At 44.3% G+C, this 20,510-nt stretch overlaps 1 protein-coding gene across 1 annotated transcript in view; it reads right to left on the reverse strand.

Moving 5' to 3' along the window:
- TMC5 (transmembrane channel like 5) overlaps positions 1-20,510 on the reverse strand; it is a 37,006-nt gene that overhangs the window by 7,736 nt on the left and 8,760 nt on the right. The window contains exons 4-13 of the mRNA XM_065893200.1: positions 18,703-18,802; positions 16,478-16,565; positions 15,783-16,031; positions 13,452-13,603; positions 11,626-11,770; positions 10,579-10,734; positions 7,916-8,067; positions 3,737-3,815; positions 2,658-2,755; positions 933-1,028 (exon numbers count right to left, since the gene is read on the reverse strand). Coding sequence (XP_065749272.1) covers positions 933-1,028; positions 2,658-2,755; positions 3,737-3,815; positions 7,916-8,067; positions 10,579-10,734; positions 11,626-11,770; positions 13,452-13,603; positions 15,783-16,031; positions 16,478-16,565; positions 18,703-18,802 — 1,315 coding nt within the window. The remainder of the gene's footprint in view (positions 1-932; positions 1,029-2,657; positions 2,756-3,736; positions 3,816-7,915; positions 8,068-10,578; positions 10,735-11,625; positions 11,771-13,451; positions 13,604-15,782; positions 16,032-16,477; positions 16,566-18,702; positions 18,803-20,510) is intronic.

A 20,510-nucleotide genomic window follows, 5' to 3' on the forward strand; every position in this document is an offset into this window, starting at 1 on the left:
GTCCAAGTTTGTTCAACTCCAAATCCCCTACTTTCAGATTAGCAACCCCCCAAAAGATGGAACCTGGCAACGTAATATGTCATGCAGAATTCTGGCATTAGCTACATCATGTTAAAATAAATAAATAAAAATAGTCACTGGCTATTGGTTTGAGTTTCTAGGTGAGCTTGTCAAAAATTTGATGCAACTAGCTGGCTATCCTCAAAACACACATGCATGCTCACACACACACGCGCACACACACATGCACACGCACGCATGCACAATTGCCGAAATTGAGGTGGCAAACCCCAAAGGCTCCAGAGGTCCCACCAGGCCCCCACCACCAGGGAGTGAAGCAGATCAAGTGTAAGGCAACTTTCTCTGCCTTTATTTTCCCAGTTCTGTTGAGATATCAATACAAAGTAAAGTTTTCTACCATAAAAAAACTGACAGCATAAGGGCAACAAGAAATGGCAAATCAATACTGGGGAGACAATAGTTCAAGGTGGGTCTGCAGCAAACTGGAACCACTCACCCCAGCTCAAGGCCCAGCCAATTGTTACCATAATGGGAGATGATCTAGATCTTTCCTTTTTTGGCGAGAAGTCAAAAATTTTAAATTTTATGTGAAATCCCCTGATTCTTAAATACTAGTGGTTAATTCAAATTTTTAGAAAAAGCACTGCATCGGACAAGAAAAACACACTTGCAGGCTGGATACGGCCCAGAGCCCTCCAGGTTAGGAATCCCTGCTCTATGTTGATTCTTGGCTGAAGTCCTCATAAAGGAAAAGAACAGTCTGGGACATGAATTCATGGTTCTCAGACTGGCTGGATTTGGTATCACCTATGCAGCTTTGAAAAACCACAGATTCTGGGCATTGCCACCAAAACACCTAGTCCACAGTCGGGCTGGAACCACTGGGCAAGCCAAAGATTGTCAAAACTTACCACACCAGAGTTTGTGAGTAGATCAGTTCTAGGACATTCCTGGCAATGTCAAACTCCTGTAGGCCAAGACTTGTGATAAGCCGCATCCCAATGATTCTGTGAAAATGTAATGAGTTTAGTACCCAAACCATCAACTCCCTCTTTCAAAAGATTCCTCACAATCGAAAAAGGAGGACAAATCCTCACCAGTTTGGAATAAAGTCATAAGTTCCCTTGCAAATTTCTGAAAATTCCAAGTATGAGCATGTTTTTGAAGAAATAATTGAGGGAAAATGGAATTAACACAATGCATTCGAATGGAGGTACTGCTAAAGTGGTTCAAAAAAAATTCTAGAGGGGCTTCCCTGGTGGTGCAGTGGTTGAGAGTCCGCCTGCTGATGCACGGGACACGGGTTCGTGCCCCGGTCCGGGAAGATCCCACATGCCACGGAGCGGCTGGGCCCGTGAGCCATGGCCGCTGAGGCTGCGTGTCCGGAGCCTCTGCTCCGCAAGGGGAGAGGCCACAACAGTGAGAGGCCTGCGTACCGCAAAAAAAAAAAAAAAAAAAAAAATTCTAGAGAACATTATTCAAATTATCCCAACTACTGTTTAAATAGATAATTAATTATGAATTTAAATAGGCATTATTTAAATAAGATAATTATTTAAATTATCCCAACTATTATCTCGTTTATACCACCTTTTGCTTGTTAAACTTTTTTTTTCAGGGACCAAACTCAGCACTCTCAACCCAAATAAACAAAAATTTTCAGCTTTCAGTTACTGCTATTGAGTTAATGGTGTTTCCCTGTTTTCTAAGTCCACAAGGAGGAACCTACGTCCCCATTTATTCTGAAAAAACGTGAGACCACCTTGATTTTTTTTTCTTACGGAGGAATTGCCAGTAAAAAACTGTTGTAAAAAATAAACAAAACAACAACAACAAAAAAAAAACTTCTCACCTTTATGTCCAGACCCTGGACAGAGGCTGAACTAAAAGTGAGTTTGGGCAAACTGAGTGAGGAAATTTGGCTTTCAACCTACCCCCTGAGGAAAGAATCAGTATTGTGCCATGCCATCTTATCACTAGGGCAACTTGCAAAAATAAGTAAATGTCTATTAGGAATGAGATGCTCATAATATTATTATAAAATAAATGAATAAATAAGAGGACCACACATGGGCCAATGATGACATTGCCCTAATCCTGCACACCTGGAGTCTAAAATAAAAATTCGTGCATTAATTAAATTCAATGAAAGCAATGAGATAAATCTATAGGTACAGGCATGGAAAGATGACAAGGCATACTGACAGAATTAGTAAGAGCAAACTCCATGGCGATTTTGCAGTGTGACCCCATTTTTGTCTTTGAAAATTATATAGTATACACACACACAAAGCAGTGCATAGACAAATCTGGAGGAATATACATAGACTAGAATATTAAAATGGTCTATTGTGGATAAGATTTCAAATGACTCTCTGTTTCTGTGTTTAATTTCTAGAACTTTCTCAGGAGATTGCATAGGGCCAATTGAACTAAATGAACTTTGACAACAGGACTGTCAGGTCAAGATGAAATTTCAGTTAATTCAGAAGAAAACAATATTTCAAAGGACAATAGGCAGACTTAGAACAACATACACTTAGAGTACAGATGGGACCCACACTTCATGCTCAGCCAGGACTATGGCTCTGGTTACAATGTCAGATATAATTACTCGGAGACAAACAAATATTTACCTCCTCAGGAACTCCCCCAGTAAGGAATCAGTTAAAGAGAACACAAAATCCATGAGAAGGAGCCGGTAGATTTCTTGGCCAATGAGGGTTTCCCAACACTGGAAGGCAAACAAGATTTGGGATGTGGGAGGAGGCTCTTGTCTCCACTTAGTTCCCATCTGTTCCTGGCCCCCTGTGCTCATAAGAATGTGGCTGGTGGCTTAGTTTGACCGAGTTTTTGTGTGCCCAGAAAAGCAGACCCACTCTCAACAGAAATGCACCTTTAAGGTGAATTTGTTTTCAAGAATGTTTATTCTCTTCCTGTGCTCCTTCTTCCCCCATTAAGGCTTGCCCTCCTCAGGTACCCAAACTTTCCCTTCTCACTAGCTCTCCCCTTTAACACTTTTCTTCTTTGTTCTATGCCCTCTGGATCCCATTTCTTTTTTTTTTTTTTTTTTTTTTTTGTGGTACGCGGGCCTCTCACTGCTGTGGTCTCTCCAGACGCACAGGCTCAGCGGCCATGGCCCACGGGCCCAGCCGCTCCGCGGCATGTGGGATCTTCCCGGACCGGGGCACGAACCCACGTCCCCTGCATTAGCAGGCAGACTCTCAATCACTGCGCCACCAGGGAAGCCCTGGATCCCGTTTCTTAACCAAGGAGAGCAGGAGGTGTCAATGGCTAATAATGCCTCCACTCCTTCTGCTTATTAACCTTATGAAAAATCAATTAATATCTTCTTGATTAAGAAAGTGGCCTAGAGGTTTAGCAGACTAGCACAAATGGGAAGGTTGAATTAATCAGCTTATGAAACTGGTGGTTAGCTACCTCTGTAGGAAGTCAGTACTATGAGCTGATGGATTGGGAGCTTTTAGATTTGGCTGAATGAGGAAAGTTTCAGGTGTACAGCCCAAGGATGGATGGAAGGATGGATGGAAGAACTGATGGATGATTAGATGAATAGATGGATAAGTAGATGGACAGATGGATGGAAAAATAACATGATATCTGCTCTAATATCATAAGCAGAAGCTCTTGAGAAACTCACTTCCTCCCTGGCGGTCAAAGGCAAGCTTAAGGCAAAACAGCATGGAAATCTCACCTCTTCACCAGCCAGGGCCACAATGTTGAGCCAATAGTAACAAAGAATTCCAACGATTGATAATTTCAGAAGGATGTTTCTAAAAAACAGAAGCGAAAACAACTACCATTACCCTCCACAGCAGTCATCAGTGCTGTTTGCCAATATTTCCTTTGGGGCATACAGTAGGATGGAAATTTCTGCCCCCCTGTGGTTGAGTGGGGCTATATGGCTAGATCTGGCAAATGAGTTGTGAGCAGAAATGATGTATGTCATTTTGTGTCACTTCTAGACTAGAGCATTTAAATGCCAGTGGGACTCTTCAAGACTCACTGTCTTCCCTCTGGAATGACAATCAGAAGTATTTGAGATGGTTGCTGCAATCTCAGCCTGGACCCCTGAGTGACTAACATGAGCAGAAATCCCCTGCCAATCCACAATGGGCATGTAGCATGGACAAGAAATAAACATTTGTATTCTAGACCCCTGAAGGCTCGAGGTGGGGGATATTTGTTACCGCAGTTTCACCTCATTTATTCTGACTGATACACCTTCTTTTAGGTATCTCCAAACTACATGATTTCATTTCTCACTGTAATAGTAGTACATATACATACTGTTCATCAGGTAGATGGTATTTTATGCCGATCTTACCGATGAGGAAACCGAAAGGCAGAGAGATGAAATAACTTCTATGAGATCACACTGTTTAGGGGGATGGCAAAGGTTCAAACCGAGGACCATCTGATTTAACAGCCTGAGGTCTTAAACCCAGTCACTTTGCCTAAATCAATACCTTCTGGTTTTAAAAAGTCTTCAGCCTTGGTGTGTCAAGAATCATGCACCACTAGACCAGTGATTCTCAAAGTGTGGTCCCCAGACCAGCAGTAGCATCTGTAAACTTGTTAGAAAGGCACACTTTCTGGCCCCAACCCGGATCTGCTGAATCAGAAACTCTGGGGTTGGGGCCCAGCAATCCCTCCAGGTAATTCAGGTGCATGCTAAAAGTAGAGAACCATTGCGCTAGACAACATTGTGAAGAAAGGGACAGGATCTGTCTTTTCAACTCCAGATCCCAAACCTCTTACCCAGTGCTTAGCCTAGAGTAGACCCTCAACAGCTACTGGATTAACACCTTAGTATACAGTGATACTGTGATTTATAATAAGAAATATGTGTTTGGTCTTCTTTCCCTTTTCTGGCACTGAGCTCCTAAAGCCGTTGGAATTTTCTAAATGAGGAGAGCTATCAAGGTGCCTTTTGTTATATTAATGAAGTGACTGTTGGGAAGCCCCGAGGTCTATTAAGTTTAGGGGCTGGTTGCCATGACAACCAATCTTGTGATTAGAAGGTCTGAACTCAGCTTTCCTATCTCAGACTCCAGGGAGGGGAGAGGGGCTGGAGATTGAGTTAAACAACCAGTGGCCAATCATTTAATCAATCACGTCTATGTAATGAAGCTTCCATAAAAACCCAAAAGGAGGGGGTTCAGAGAACTTCCGGATTGGTGACAGGACAATATTTGGAGAGAGTGGAAATCTCTGAGAGGACAAGGAATCGCCGCACCCCTTCCCCAAACCTTGCCCTACATATCTCTTCTACCTGGCTGTCCCTGAGTTATATTTTTTTATAATAAAGCAGTAATCTAGTAAGTAAAGTGTTTCTCTGAATTATGCGGGCCGCTCTAGCAAACTAATCAAACCTGAGGAGAAGTTCGTTGGAACCTCCGATCTCTAGCTAGTCGCTCAGAAGCCCGGGTGACAACATGGATTTGCGACTGGCATCTGAAGTAGGGGTGGGGGCAGTCCTGTGGGACTGAGCCCTTACCTTGTGGGATCTGACACTATCTCCAGGTAGATAGTGTCAGACTTGAATTAAATTATAGGACACCAACTGATAGTGGAGAATGGCTTAGTGATGTGGGAAAGCCCCACACATCAGAATGGGTGTCAGAACTTTATATATATTTACTGCAGTATAACTCCAGGTTAAACTAGAAAACACACTCTTCTAAGCCAAGAGAAGCTTATCATAGGTCAGAATGATTGTCTATTTCTGAGCTTTCTCATTTTCTCTGCGTGTAGGGAAGATCTTAAATATTTTATGAAGCAATACATGGGGCTAATATATATTAAAAGAGAATGAATCGCTGTTGGGATCAGAAAAATGCAAATTAGATAAAGGGATTAGATCAGAATGACACACTGAGCATACGTGCCTACCACCTCTCTATCCAAATTCCATTGAAACGATAGAAAAGTTAAAAGCTAAAAGACCCATAAAGCAGAGGAAAACAAGTCACCAAGGACAGACCAGAAATACAGAGGAATTTATGGAAAATAGAAAGCAGAAATAAAAATATGAAAAGATTAAAGAAAGATTAAAATATCAAAAGGGGTTGGAGAAAACCCCAGTTTAAAACAAATTTGGCAGAGGACTTCCTCGGAGCTTGTGGTAGTTCTGAGGATGCCCGGAGCTTAGAGACAGAAGATACGAAGTGTCTGGAAAGGGCAGCTGGGTGATTATTTGACCATGCCAGATGTCAGAAAACCTCAAAGCAACACCTGCAGACCTCAGAAGAGGTAGTTAGAATACAGTCTTTGGCCCATTCAAACCCACATTCAAGTAGAAAGGCAAAATAAAGGACATGTGGGAACGTGGAAGTACTTAGAAGGCTGACCATCCTGATATCTACTCTAAAATGATGTCTTATCGTCTGTTATAAAACGAGGAAGTTGTAAGTAGGATACATTTAACAAACACTGGTGAGCAAAGAAGCCAGTCAAACTTAATGTGTATGTCCAAAAAATTTGTTTTATGCCCCTGAATTGTACATTTAAAATGGTTTCTTTAACCACACACACAAAATCCCAATTGTTTCTAACCGTTGAAAGGAGGCACCCAGACGTGTAGGGTGGGTAGAAGTGAAGGCTTTCTCAGAGTTTTTTCTTCAGGAGAATAATACATATATAGATTAACTCTAAACATTAATCTTAGAAGTCAGCCAACTTTTTCTGTGAAAGGCCAGACAGTAAATATTTTTGACCCTGCAGGCCATACAGTCTGTGTCCCAACTCTGCAGTTGTAGCAGGAAAGCAGCCATAGATAATATGTCACCACTGGACATGGCTGCACTCCAGTAAGACTTTATTTATGAAAATGGGAGGCAGGCTGGGCCTGCAGGCTGTAGTTTGCTAACTGCTGATCTAAAACATATATGTGTATATATGTGTATGCGTGTGTTAAAATATGCTTGTTACAAATTTAAGGGTAACAGAAATGTTTAAGATCTGTACGAAGAAACTATAAACATAGACATAAGCATAGATATGCTATTCCAGGAGCAAGGAATGGCCAGTGCAAAGGTCCTGAGGTGGGTAGGCAGTTTGGCCTGTTTGTGAACAATCAGAAGGTGAGTAAGGCTGGGGGCACTGAGGAAGAAGGGGAGGAAGCAGAAAATGAAGTTGGAGAGCTGGCCAGGAGCCAGATCTCAGAGGCCACGGTAAGATAATGGCTCTGGAATTGATCAGTAAAGAAAGTCAGTCTGCATGTACAGCCTTATCATCATAAACACCACCGTAACCAGGAACTGGTCAGGGCACTAGCCAGGAAGAAGCAATAAGGACACAATTTGGGTAGTTTTATACTCTGTTTATCAAAACTCTGGGGTCACCTCTAGCACATACAGTGCCTTTGTGGGAATCACAAAAAGCCAACCCTTCCCAGCCAATGAATTGCCAAAAAGCAACCCCTCCACTTCCATTTGGGTGGCTGAACTACAAAAATGCACCTGTCCCTCCAGGATGATTCAGTGGGTGGGTACTCAGCCTCACAGTTTGACTCATGGGAACACTGGATGATATCAGTCCCCACACAACGCCTTAGCCAAGAACATTTGTGCAGTGCACAACCTGCCCACCTGTACATCTCATAACTGAGAACTATGTTAATCCTCAGGCTGGGAGCAATTGGGAAAGATAAGCTATTACTCTGAGCAAAAGGCAGATGTACTCGATAACTGTATTTCCTCAGGGCCCTTTGGACTTCATGGCTATTAACCCATACCATAAAAACACACTTTATTCTTGAAATTCTTTCTGGAAAACAGAACTTTGATACTTGAGTGTAACCCTTTCTAGCTTCCATCCATTTCCCTCCATAAAAATGGAAGCTGGTGTGGGGAGTGATAGCCACACTTACCGGATCAGGAGGCTGTAGACTTCATGCCTTGGCATCTCATAGCGCTCCACCAGCCTGAACATGGAGTAGAAGCGAGGCATGACCAGGTTGATGCAGGACACAACGAAAGGCAGTAACAGTACCGCCCCGGGGTTCCTGTGGTTCTCCAGGAACTACAGGGGATGGAGGGAGAGAATCAAGATGCCAACTGTACACTGGACCCCTCTCTGCCTGACTCAGAAGACCTTCCCACTCCCACCGTCACGATGGGAAAACCGCAGAAGTAGATCCTCTGAGCTTAGCTATTATGGTACCATTTATCCAGCACTTACCCTGGGCCAAGAATTACCCACATGACGCTTTAATTCCCACTACAGCCCAGCAGGTGGGTGTTAATAGACTTAACTGATGGACAACCTGAGGCTCAGAGAGGTGAAGATACTTGCCCAGGGTCACCCAGCTAGGAAGTGGCAGATTCGAACCCTGGTCTATCAGACTCAGGGACCTGAGCTCCAACAGCCAATCTGTGACTTTACTTTCCTTACCAAGAGGTTTGGAAGAATGAGAATATGCTCCTGGCCTTTGGAGCAAAAGCTTGAGTCACTGAAGCTACCACACAAGGGAATTTCTCCTCCCCTCTCCTGCATGCCCTTGTTCATTTCACCAGGCTTCGCTTGTCCTCAGGTGCTGAATTAGGGGCAAGGGGAGCCTCTGCTAGCACCTGCTGCACATTTGTATGAGGGTCAGAGGGGTGCCCCTGCCTTCAGGTGTTTGGCTGGAGGGAAGCCTGGGCTGCCCCTCTGCCAGACGCCCTTGGGGTAAGGGATTCCAGTGGATTTATTTGATGTCTGACAATTTCCCATTCCCCACCCCCAGGCCTGACTCTGCCTCTATCTACCTCTGGATGGTTTTGAAAGCACCTCACGTAATTCTGGCAGTATCTTTGGAGCCAGAGTAACCTAGGGTCAAATGCTGCCCCCCTCCCCATGCTTATAAGCGGCAAGGTTTCGAACCAGATGCGTAGCTTCTCTGAGCCTCTGTGCCAGTCTGCATGATAGGGAGATTATCACGTAACCCACAGAGACACTGTAAGAATTAAGTGAGACCAAATAAGGGAACGTCTAGCCGCAGGGCTGCTAAACGACACAGCTGGGGGCACCATTCACGAGAAGCTGTAGCTGCCAGTGAATGCGACCCCTGGAGCTGTGCAGAGGGTTGATCCTGCCTGGCACAGGCAGATGTTCAAACAATGGGAATGATTCCACTTCTACCTCCTCTCCTCCTTAGATGCCCTCCTTCACTTCAGGTGAGTGTGAAGAAAACCTTCCAGGTCAAGGAGAAACTCAGAAGTCTCCTTTATACCTACAACTGCCCTGTCACAGCTTCCACCCTAGGTAGGCAGTGCCAGACCCCACAGGACTGTGATTCAATTTTGTCTCGTTCAGAGCAATCCTTAATATGGTTAATGACAAAGCCTTAGGTTTATATAATCTCACACCCATTTTCTTGCTGGTTCCTTCAGTTGTTCATCCATTGGGTTGAGCACCTACTATGTACCAGGTATTGGGCCAGGTGCCTGGCTATTCTTTTGAAGAAACAGATGCATAAACAAACATTTTCAATGCTGCATGTGACCGGCGCACAGGGAAAGACTGCAGAGTCAGGCACACCTAACTCAATCTAGTAAAGGTAGTTATGTTGAGAAAAGACTTCCTGGAGGAAGTGTCACTCACACTGAGGTCTAGAGGAAGAAAAGGCAGATGAAGGGAAGTGGGGGAGGGCAGTGCAGGATGAATGTTTCCCATCCAGAGATGAGGAAAAGCATGGTATGTTCAGGGAACTATGGACACACCATTTAGTGTTGCTGGTGTGAGATACGGGTGGCTGTGGGGTGTTGAGGCTAGAGATGTGGGCAGGGGTCACATCACAAAAGATCTATCACTCATGCCATGGAGGATAGATTTTATATTTAGAGTAATGGGAAGCCATTAAAGAAAGTGACACAATCAGACCAACCTGCACCACAATTCTAGGGGTTGGCAAAATGGGCTAAAATTAGCCCCATTTCCCAGAAGACTGAAATCTACAGAAAAACAGTACTTTGTCCACCCAGCCAATTAGTCTCAGAGTTCATATCATTAAAAAAAAAGAAAAAAGAAAAAGCTAACATTCCTTCAATCACCCATGGTATCAGGCACTAAGTAGACTCTCCACGTAACTTTTCTCTAGTTCTGACCACACACCTACAAAGTAGGTATTCCCAGTTTACAGGTAAGGAATCCGGGGCTTGGAAAGAGTAAATCACTTGCCAGATTCCATCAGTTCACAATACTTATTGAGTGTCTACTCGGTGCCAGGGGCTATGAGAGACATTAGGGATATAATAATAAAGGAGGAAACCAGAACCAGGCCTGCGGCCAAAGTTCCCATCTCTCCACTAGCTCAGCTTCCCACTCTGAGGTGTGCACACACGTCACCTGGGGAGGTTCTTATGATGCAGATCATGGGTCAAGGGAGGGACCCAGGATTCTGCATTTTTTCGCAAACTTCCCGCTGGTGCCAATGCTGCTGGCCACGACCCCAGTTTGAGTGGTGGGCTCTCCCCTCCCCTCCCTCTCCTGCATCCCGTCCCTTCACCTGCTTCTCTGTGCTCTGGACCCTGGAGTTTCTGCCTCTCTGGTTACCTCTAAGTTGTTCTCAGCCAGGTAATAAACGGCTACACAGCAGGCAATGGTCACTCCAATAGAGACAACCCAGGCTGCCAGGTGGGCAGAGAAGCGAATCAACTGCTGATTGAGTGTTAACTTGACATTCTCCCGACGGATTTCTGACAGGTTCTCCTGTAAACACAAGGAAGTCAAGTTCACCCGCAGACCCCCTCCATTGTCAGCAAAGATTCCCCCCCAGGTCTTGCTGCCCCTAGTGACACAAACCCATCCCAGATCCACAGGAAAGAGGGGGAAAGTTCACAATGAACTTGGATTAGGAGACCTGTGGGAAAATCTCTAACAGGCAAGACCCCCATCACTTCATTAAATACATTTTCCATCTCAGAGAAACAGAGATTGGGACCATGATCTTGGGAAAATACATTGAGGCCACAGAACGTCCTTGAAGAATAAGGCTGTGTGTCTACACCAGGGAACCCTCTTGTCAAAGCCCCTTCGTTTATAAATTCTGCTTGCTCTTTTTTTTTTTCGATATTTTTTTCTATGGACTGGGGTTTGTCAACCTTAGCGCTATTGCCATTCAGAGTTTGATAATTCTGTGACAGGGAGCCTGTCCTGTGCACTGCTGAATGTTGAGCAACATCCCTGGCCTCTACTCACGAGGTGCCAGGAGTATACCCTCCCTGGCTGCAACAACCAAAAAAGCCTCCAGACATTGCCATGTGTCCCCAGGGCAAAACCACCCCGAGTTGAAAACCACTGGATAAAACTTTAAACCCGGAACTGTGAGGTCGAGAAGTATTTACATTTAGACCTTTGTTATAAATTGTTAAACTGCCCTCCCGCAAGCTTATATCAGTAACAAAGACACCACGTTGTGTGAAAATGTCCATTTCCCTACACCGTCACCAGCCCTGGGCATTTAAAATAGTTTTAGGGTTTTTTTGCCAACATCATGGAGAATAAAAAATAATTCATTAGTACTTTAAGAAAAGTTACAGACATATTGAAGGAGGAAAGATGACTGGCCATGGGAAGGGGTGTAAAGCTAGCTTGCCTTACCCTTATCTCAGTGCTTAGAGTCTTCTGTTTCAGCTTCACAGCGCTTTTATGAGTGACAGTGAAATCCCAGCAAAAGATGAGTTTAGCAATCCCTCTGGAGTAAATGTGTGGGTTAATGAAGTTGTTCCGGAAATACCTGGCCATGCTAAGGAAGGCAGGAACCAAAATACCCAGAGGTTATTAGGACAGGCATTGGGGGTGCAGGGAGTATAGGAAAGAAGAGTCCCATCATTAATGGTGAAAGGCAACATGGAAGAGTTAGCCCCAAGTTCTTCTGGAACAGGGCAACAGCAAACAGAGTAGTCAGGAGTGCTGGCTTTGGGATCTGACTTTGTAATCCTAGATTGCCAACTGAGGGATTTTGTCATTTTAACTGTTCTGACCCTCAGCTTCCACCTCCATATAATGGGGAGAATAATAGTTCACACCTCACAGAGTTATTATGGGGGTTGTATTAGCTTCTGCTATAACAAATTGCCCCAAACTTACTGGCTTAAAACAGCACTTATTCATTCTTACTGGAGGTCAGAAATCAGAAAATGGGTCTAAAATCAAGGTATTGGCAGAGTTGTATTCCTTCTGGAGACTTTAAGGGAGAATATGTTTCCCTGCCTTTTTCCAGCATCTAGAGGCTGCCTACATTCCCTGGCTTGTGGCGCCTTCATCTTCAAAGCCAGAAGAGTAGCATATTCCACTTTCTCTCTGACTTTGACCCTCCTTCCTCCCACTTTCAAGGACTTTGGGATTACATTAGCCCGTTTTAAGATTCTTAATTTCATCAATCAAAATCCCTTTTGCCAGATAAGGTAACATATTCACAGGTTCTGGGGATTAGGACATGGACATCTTTGAAAGGGGGAGCATTACTCAGCCCACCACAAGTCAATGTAGCCCTTAGGGCAGTACGCACACGATAAAGGCAGCTGTTATTATCATGGAGATGTCAGTAGGATTCAGTGAAATCCGGCCCAGGAAGCACTTAGCGCTAAGCCTGGCATGTAAAAAATGCTGAGTAAAATGGACACTACCTTTCCAAAAGTTGCCACCACCGAGTACTAACAGCTTGAGAAACAGAAACACCTCCTAGTTTGATAGGACAAAAGCAATCTTGTTTTATTTTGGATTATTGTGCTGGCAGTGAGGTTGTTATGGGATGAATTGTATCCTCTAAAAATTAATATGTGGACGTACTAACCCCTAGTACCTGAGAAATTGACTGTATTTGGAGATAGGGTCTTTACAGAGGTAATTAAGTTAAAGTGAGATCATTCAGGTGAGCCCTAATCCAGTATGGCTAGTGCCCTTATAAGAAGGGCAAATTAGGACTCAGATATGCACCAAGGGCGGATCACGTGAGGACACAGTGAGAAGGCAGCTGTCTGCAAGCCAAGGAGAGAGGCCCAGGAGAAACCAACCCTGCTGACACCTTGAACTTGGACTTCTAGCCTCCAGAATTTGAGAAGAAAAATTTTTGTTGTTTAAGCCCCCCGGTCTGTGGTACTTTGTTTCAAAGACCTAGTAAACAATAGGTTTAAGAGATTGAACATCTGTACCTCCTCTTTGACAATTGTCAATTGACAACGGTCAGTCAAAACTACCTGAGTCATTGCATCCTTATTTTCAGACTGACCAGTTTCTTTAAAAGCACATGAAAACTTCTCTTCCTCTATCCAAACTTATACTTTATGTTCTAGGACAAGGAATGATAAGACAGCAATAGAAAGTTGAAATTTCAGAGAAACTGTTTCTCCAGTAACTTTTGAGTCTCTTGAATTTTGTCTAAATCTAAAAACAGCTTAGAATCAGAAAATGCAGACATTCTATACCTGAAGAGCAAACTGAAAAAGCAGACAACCAAGCATGCTCCGACTGTGAAGATGTAGGCCAACTGCATGTTGTAGGAGGTCCCACTACTCCCATTCTGGTTTTCAGTATTGGTGTAAAAGCCGTAGTACATCACTGTGTCCCTAAAATAACCCTGAAAGGGACAATAAACCACAGGTCAGGTGGATCTCTTGAAAAAACAATGAATGACTATGGTCTGCACAGTTGACCTCTTCCATATGCAAGAAGCCTGCACTGGTCAGTGTAGACATTTTGTTTGCCAGGAAAGAGGCACCCAAGGCCACTGAGAACCTAGACGTCTTATCACTAGGCTCTCAGAGGTGGAAAGGAATCTCAAACCAACATAACTTTACAATGGAGGGACCCAGCGATCACCACCCAGACCCAGTGACCAAGCCAAGCATGATGAAAAGCAGGCCAGCCAGCCATTATGTGCCTCTGTCCTCTAACAAGTATTATGGTCAAACAGGTTTAAAACGAAACAAATCAAGCCTTTAGGTCTAAATTTCAATTTACAGGAAATAAGGAGTCTGTATAAATTAGAGGAACAAATTAGAGAGACGCGGAGGAAACAATTTGACAATTGCAGAAGGTAGAACGTTGGAATCTGCATGACAACTGGCCTGGTTTCTGCAATAAGCCCATGTCAAGAAAAAAGGAGGAAGGGACTGAGGATATCATTCTAGATTAATAAAGACTTCAGAGAAAAACAACTGAACGCAAAGAGAGTGTGGTCTTTGCCTGGATCCTCGTCTGAACAAAAAGCTATGAAAGACATTTGGGGGACAACTGGGAAAATATGAATATGGTCTGGATTTTAGATGATATTAACTTTTAATATTGCTAGGTGTGATAATGTATATGCCTGCAGGAAAATGTCCTTATTGTCCAGAGATGCATGTTGAAGAAATTCAGCTGATGTCTGTGATTTACTGTAAAATACTTCAAAAAACAAATTTGGGAAAATGGTAGCAATTTAAAATCTACGTAGTGGGTCTTTAGGTGTTTATTTTACTACTCTTTATTTTCCTGTATGTTTGAAATTTTTCATAATAAAATATTTCATATATACAAACATACACAATAATGAGAAAAAAGTGAAGGATAAATTGACACAATAATTCCATTTGAATGTGTCTATCCCAAGGAAAAAAAAGTTTAACAGAAAAAGAAAAAAGAAAGGCGAATGGAGGAACCTTACTGTGAATGCTCTACTACAAGAGTAGGCAAACTCTTTCTGTAAAGAGCTAGATAGTAAATATCTTGGGCTTGGCCAGCCCATAACTGCTCACCTCTGCTATTGTAGCAGGAAAGCAGCATAGACACGGAAACAAATGGTTGTGGCTGTGTTCCAAAAGGACTTAACCGAAAAGACACCGAAATTTGAATTTCATATAAATTTTATGTTTCACAAAATGTTATCTTTCTTTTCATTTTTTTCCAACCATTTAAAAACATGGAAACCAATCTTATTTTGCAGGCTATACAGATTTGGTTCTTGGGCTGTAGTTTGTCTATCCACAGAATCTCAGTGGCAGAAATCGCTTCTAGAAGGTAAACTCACAAGGCAGGGGCTATGTGCTTCAGTAGGCAGCTGGGTAGATATACCGTGGTTGTTAATAAAAAGAATAATACGGATGTATATCCATGCTCAAGATTCATAGTAACGCAAAAAAAAAAAAAAAAAAGTTGCAAAGCAAGATTTGTAGTATCTCATCTTCTTTTATTTAAAAAAAAAGTTTAACTGTCTATCTACCTATGTATCTATGTATCTATGACTGTACAGAAAGAAAAATGGTGGACAGAGGTACACTCCAAACTGGAGAGTTAGACAAAAGAAGGAGGATAAAATAGACTTTCTCTTAGTTTGCTCTCTTCTATACTAGGAATTTTTTTTTTAAGGAGGACTGTATTTTGTAGAAAGAAAAAAAAGAAAGAAAAGGTAGATCTGTGAACATCAATATGAGATGTCCACCACATATTAGGTGGAAGAAAGCAAGTCGTAGGCAGTCTATAGGAATAAGTCATCTTTTGTTAAAAAAAAAGATGCATATGTCCATGCACAATGTGTCCATTTGTGTGCAGAGAAGAGGATTCTGAACAACAAAAACTGTTAACATGTTCACCTCAGGAGACAGAAATTCTACTAGGCTGTGTATATGTTACTTTGGGGGAAAAAAAGAAATCATTTTAAACACCCTCTTTCCCCATCAGTTGACTCCCAGGCAAAATGAGAGGGCTGGAAGGGTGACGGGCAGACCTGTCCCTGCGTCTCCAAGGTGTGAACTCTGGGCAGGGGATGGTGCACTTACAGCCCCGGTTAAAAATTCCAGTCCAGTGAATTGGAGGTGGTTCTTCTCGGCCATGGTTAACTGAGGGATTATGATGAAGCTGAAGGTCACAGTGAACAAGAAAATGTTGAATTTCAAAAGCCACCTCAGAAAGTTGAAATAGGAGAGGACGCTGGTGCCGAACTTGCCCCCGATGACCTTGAGCGTCTTCTGCCACAGGCTGATGGAATTGAACAGTTCCGACAGACTGTTCTTGGATCTCCGGTATGCCTGCGGGTAGACACAACGTGCGCAGCTGGACCGCCCCTCAACAAATATCTACTGAGCAGGCCCCATAATAGCGACAATGGCCACTGTTTCTAGAGCAGTATGATGTGCCAGGCGCCACGCTCAACGCATTTGCAAACGGTATCTCATTTAATCCGCAGGACCACCCCCTAAGGTGAGTGCTATTATTTCTTACCTTCCCAGGTTTGCTATTGAAGGTGACACTCACAGTGGCTAAGTTGCCCAGATAACTCAGCAACCTCTTAGGCCTTCCCACGCCTGCCTGTTTTCCCCACACCTAGACTGACCCAGTTTCTACGTCTTTCAAGGAAACAACTGTGAACTTTGGCTCCTCCTCCCTGTGGGTCCCTTCTCATCCTTACTCTCCCACCTCCCTGGTTTCACCCTACTCTGTGCCCATTTACTGACCGCAGTAAGGACCGATTTACCAATGAAATGGAATTCAGACACTGAGCACAGCCGTTGAACTCCAGGATACGACGGGGCTGCTTACTTTTCTCTTTGTCAACCATTTTCCTGTGGGAAAGAGCAGAAGAAAGTGAGAGACACCAACGTTGTTTTGCATTCATTCCCCAAATATTTCCTGAGCGCCTGAGATGTGCCAGGCATGGTCCCAGGGGGTGAGGTAGAGACGGATTTCCCTGGCTCATGGAGCAGACATCCTAGTTGGAAGAGAAAGAAAATAAACAATAAATATAAAAATAGAGTGGGTAAATGATATAGGATAATAGGAGGTGAGTTGTACTATGGGAAAGAAAATCGAAAAACAGAGTAAGGACGTGGGAAATGCTGGGGTGAAGACCGTGGTACAATTTGAATAGTACAAAGTGTTTGCGCCAAGTCTTGAAGGAGAAGAGGGGTTAGTCTATGGATAAGGGAGTGTCTGAATATGGGGAACAGCCAGTGCAAAGCCCCAAGGAGTCCAGGACAGCTGGAATGGAATGAGTGGGGGAAGGGGGAAGGGTGTGAGTGATAACCGTAGGTAGGTGGGTGAGGTCCTATAAGTCAGTGGTTCTCAACCTAGGAGATTTTGCCCCCAAGGGACATTTGGGTAAGTCTGGAGACTTTTGGGGTTGTCAAATTGGGGGTAGGGAGGGGGCACTGACATCTAGTGGGTAGAGACCAGGGATGCTGCTATACACCCCACAGTGAACAGGACAGCCTCCCACAGCAGAGAATGATCCAGACCCAAATGTCAGGTTGAAAATCCTGCTGTAAAGTCTTTCGGGCCATACAAGGCCCACGCTCTGTGACGGAGGAGGCCATGCAGAGTTTGAAACGGAAGAGTGTTTTCAAAAAGATCCAGCCTCAGTTTTCTCTTTAATTCTCCATGAACTCATGGCATCTCCTTTGCTCTGCCCCCTTCCTGGCTCTCTTTTGTCCACCCCAGAGGTCCATCACCACATCACCATCTTCCAAGGCTCAGCTCACAGATGCCCCCTGCTTTGCCCAAGGGAACTATCTCTCTCCTTCTAATCCTTCCCCTGCAAACTCCTTCCACCTTGATTTGGCCTGATATTCTTTCTGTCATTTATAAGTTACTTGTTGACCAATCTATCTCCCCTGTCAGACTCGGAACCTCAGAACAATTGCGTCATTGAATTATTTATTAGCAATTGCATCCACTCTACTAGTTTCTGCCAACTGCTACAAATGGCAAAAAGAAAAAGGCTGAGGAATGGTAAATGTAAGACGGGCTGAAGGCTTAAAGAGCCCTCGCTCTTGTTTTTGAATTCCTGGTCTTGGAAAGCTTCTGAGGTTTTGTTTGTTTGGGTTTTGTGCTCCCCAACCCCGGCGCCTTGTGGCTTGCAGGATCTTAGCTCCCTGACAAGGGACTGAACCTGGGTCGAAGCAGTGAAACCACCTGACTCCTAACCACTGGACCACCAGGGAACTCCCTCCCTTCACCACCCCCCCACCTTTTTTTTTTAAACAGTAGTTTGAGATTTACAGAGAAGTTACAAAAAGAGAACAGAAAATTCCCATCTACTACTCACCATTTCCCCCCTTTAATATCTTACATTTCCATGGTAGGTCTGTCCCAACTAAGAAACCAACACTGGTGTCTAACTTTTACCTAAACTCCAGACTACTCCGATTTTACTAGTTTTTTCACAGGTGTCCATTGTCTATTCCAGGACCCATGCAGGAAACCACATTGCATTAATTGTCATGTCTCTTTAGAACACTTCAGCCTGCAACCGTTTCTCAGACTTCCCTTCTTTTTGATGACCTTGACAGTTTTGAGGAATACTCCTCAGGTACTTTGAAGAATGTCCCTCGATTGGGGTTTGCCTGATTATTTTGTCTGGGTAGACCAGGGTTGCTGGTTTTAGGAGAGAGTACCACAGAGGGGAACTCCTTCTGGTCACATGACTTTCCCTGGGAATGTTAACCTTGACCACCTGGTATTATTAGCCTGACTTCACCCCTGGGAAGCTACTTCCCCCTTTGCATGCTCTGCGCTCAGGAAGAAGGTCACTGAGCACAGCCCACACTCCAGGCAACCAACACAGACTGTGTGGAATTCTTTGGTAGGGAGATTGTCTCTTCTCTTGCATTTATTTATTTCTTATCTTTCCAACATGGGACAAAAGTAGAAGATTGAGGTTTCCATGAAATCTGGGCAAGAAGAACAGCTTTTGGTCCATACCTAAGGTTCCTTTTCTCTTCCATGGTCCTTGGTTGATTCCTGATGGCTTTAATTCTGTCTCTAGATGTCATGGGTATCAGAGATGCGATTAACTTTTGTCCTGCAGAAAAAAAAATGGAGTTTAATTTTTTTCTCCTTTAACAGAATAATAGCATTTGAAAATATGGTGCTGAAGATAGAGCATGTTTTTATAAGAGCACAAAGAAAGAAGAATGTATGTACTCAGTGATCCCCAAAGCCACAAATAAAAACAAGAAGACGGCACGTACGCGTGTGAAATCTCGAAGCCAAAGCAAATGATAGTTTGCACGCAATTCTAATTCAGTGCTTTCCTTTTTCCCATGACAAGGAACAGTCAGCAAAACTGATGAGACCCAGAATGTTCGGTCGGCCTGGCTCTCCTCCCTCTGTAATTTCCCGCATGGCTTTCTCTTGCCCCCTGCACTCCAGGCCCAAGCATCTTCTTGACTTTTCTGGACTATTGTCTTGTGTTCCTCCATCCGCTGGAAGATAAGGACTCCCCTCTCCTCTCCCAAGAACTCAAATTCCCACTTTGCGTCAGCGTGGCAGATACTGTTGGTCATCTATCCCGCAGTCAGCTCTCCTTTTTGACAGAATCCCAGTCTGGTTCAGAAATCTACGGCCCTGTCTCCCATGGCCCTGGGCTTCTGCAGGGTGGGACCCATCTCCAGGCACAGGGGACAGATCCCAGTGAATCCAAGCCTATCTTGATGGTCCCAGCCCCCTTGCAGGTGACCTGTTCAGGCCCAGGCATGTGACACGTTGGCCAATGTTCTGTGAGGGGTGGTCTGCTGAGGAGTTTCTTGGAAAAGGGTTCTTCCCTCTCAAAAAACAAGACTCAAAATACATGGAAGACCCTTCTTGCTCTGGGTGGTGTTGTGTCTGCGTGTGACACCTGGCACTGCTGCCCCGCCTCCAATAGCAGTGGAGGGGCAGCTGGGGGGCCCGCCGGGGCGGTGGCCGGGAGCAGGCTGGCTCCTGGCCCTGTTAGGGAGCTGCTCGGAACTCCTCGTTTCAGTGACATAGCTGAGGTGGAGGGAGAGTGCCCAGAAGAGGGCCACCAAATCACTCGGCTGAAGGCGAGGAATTTGAGTGTCTCCTGAGAGGGAAGTGGGAGTAGACAGAAAGGAAGAAAGGCGAAGGAGGGAAGAGGAAAAAACCTGGTTTCACGGCGGACTTGACAGAAGAGGCATCCCTTGTTGCCAAATCCAGAGTGGAGAGCGATACCACCAAAGCAGGACAGGATGGTGGTTAAGGTGTCAGGCTTGGGAATCAGGCAGACCTGCATTTGACCCCAGATCTGCCACATCATTTAACTTCCCTGAGCCTCAGGGTCCTCATCAAGCAAATGGAAATGACAGGCATGCCTGTCTCACGGGTGTGGAGCATGGCAAGTAAATAAAACTAAACTCGATGGATAACAAAAAGGCAGAACACTGGGCACATGAAACGAGCTTGATCAAGGTAAATTCCTTCTTTGGTATCAGACATTCTCAAAGTGACCCCTTCCGCGGTCCCGAGCATCCTCAGGTCATCTACCTAACCTTCACCCTCCTCGAAGTCTTAAAACCAAAACCCCGTGGGCAACTTGGAAGGTGCTGTTCCCGTTCTAACTCCTCTGCCCCAGGGTCTCACTACCTTGGATGTTCTCATGTGAAGTACAAGGGGCGTCTCAGCCCATGCTTTCTGAGCTATGAAGGGTCTGGGAAAACGATTCATTCACAGGTGTTGAAAACCATAAGAACTGCTTGCCCTTTTTGTCATTCCAATTGCTGAAAATCTGAGAG

This window comes from Phocoena phocoena, chromosome 15 (assembly GCF_963924675.1).
Source record: "Phocoena phocoena chromosome 15, mPhoPho1.1, whole genome shotgun sequence".
In the NCBI taxonomy this organism is placed as follows: Eukaryota; Metazoa; Chordata; class Mammalia; order Artiodactyla; family Phocoenidae; genus Phocoena; species Phocoena phocoena.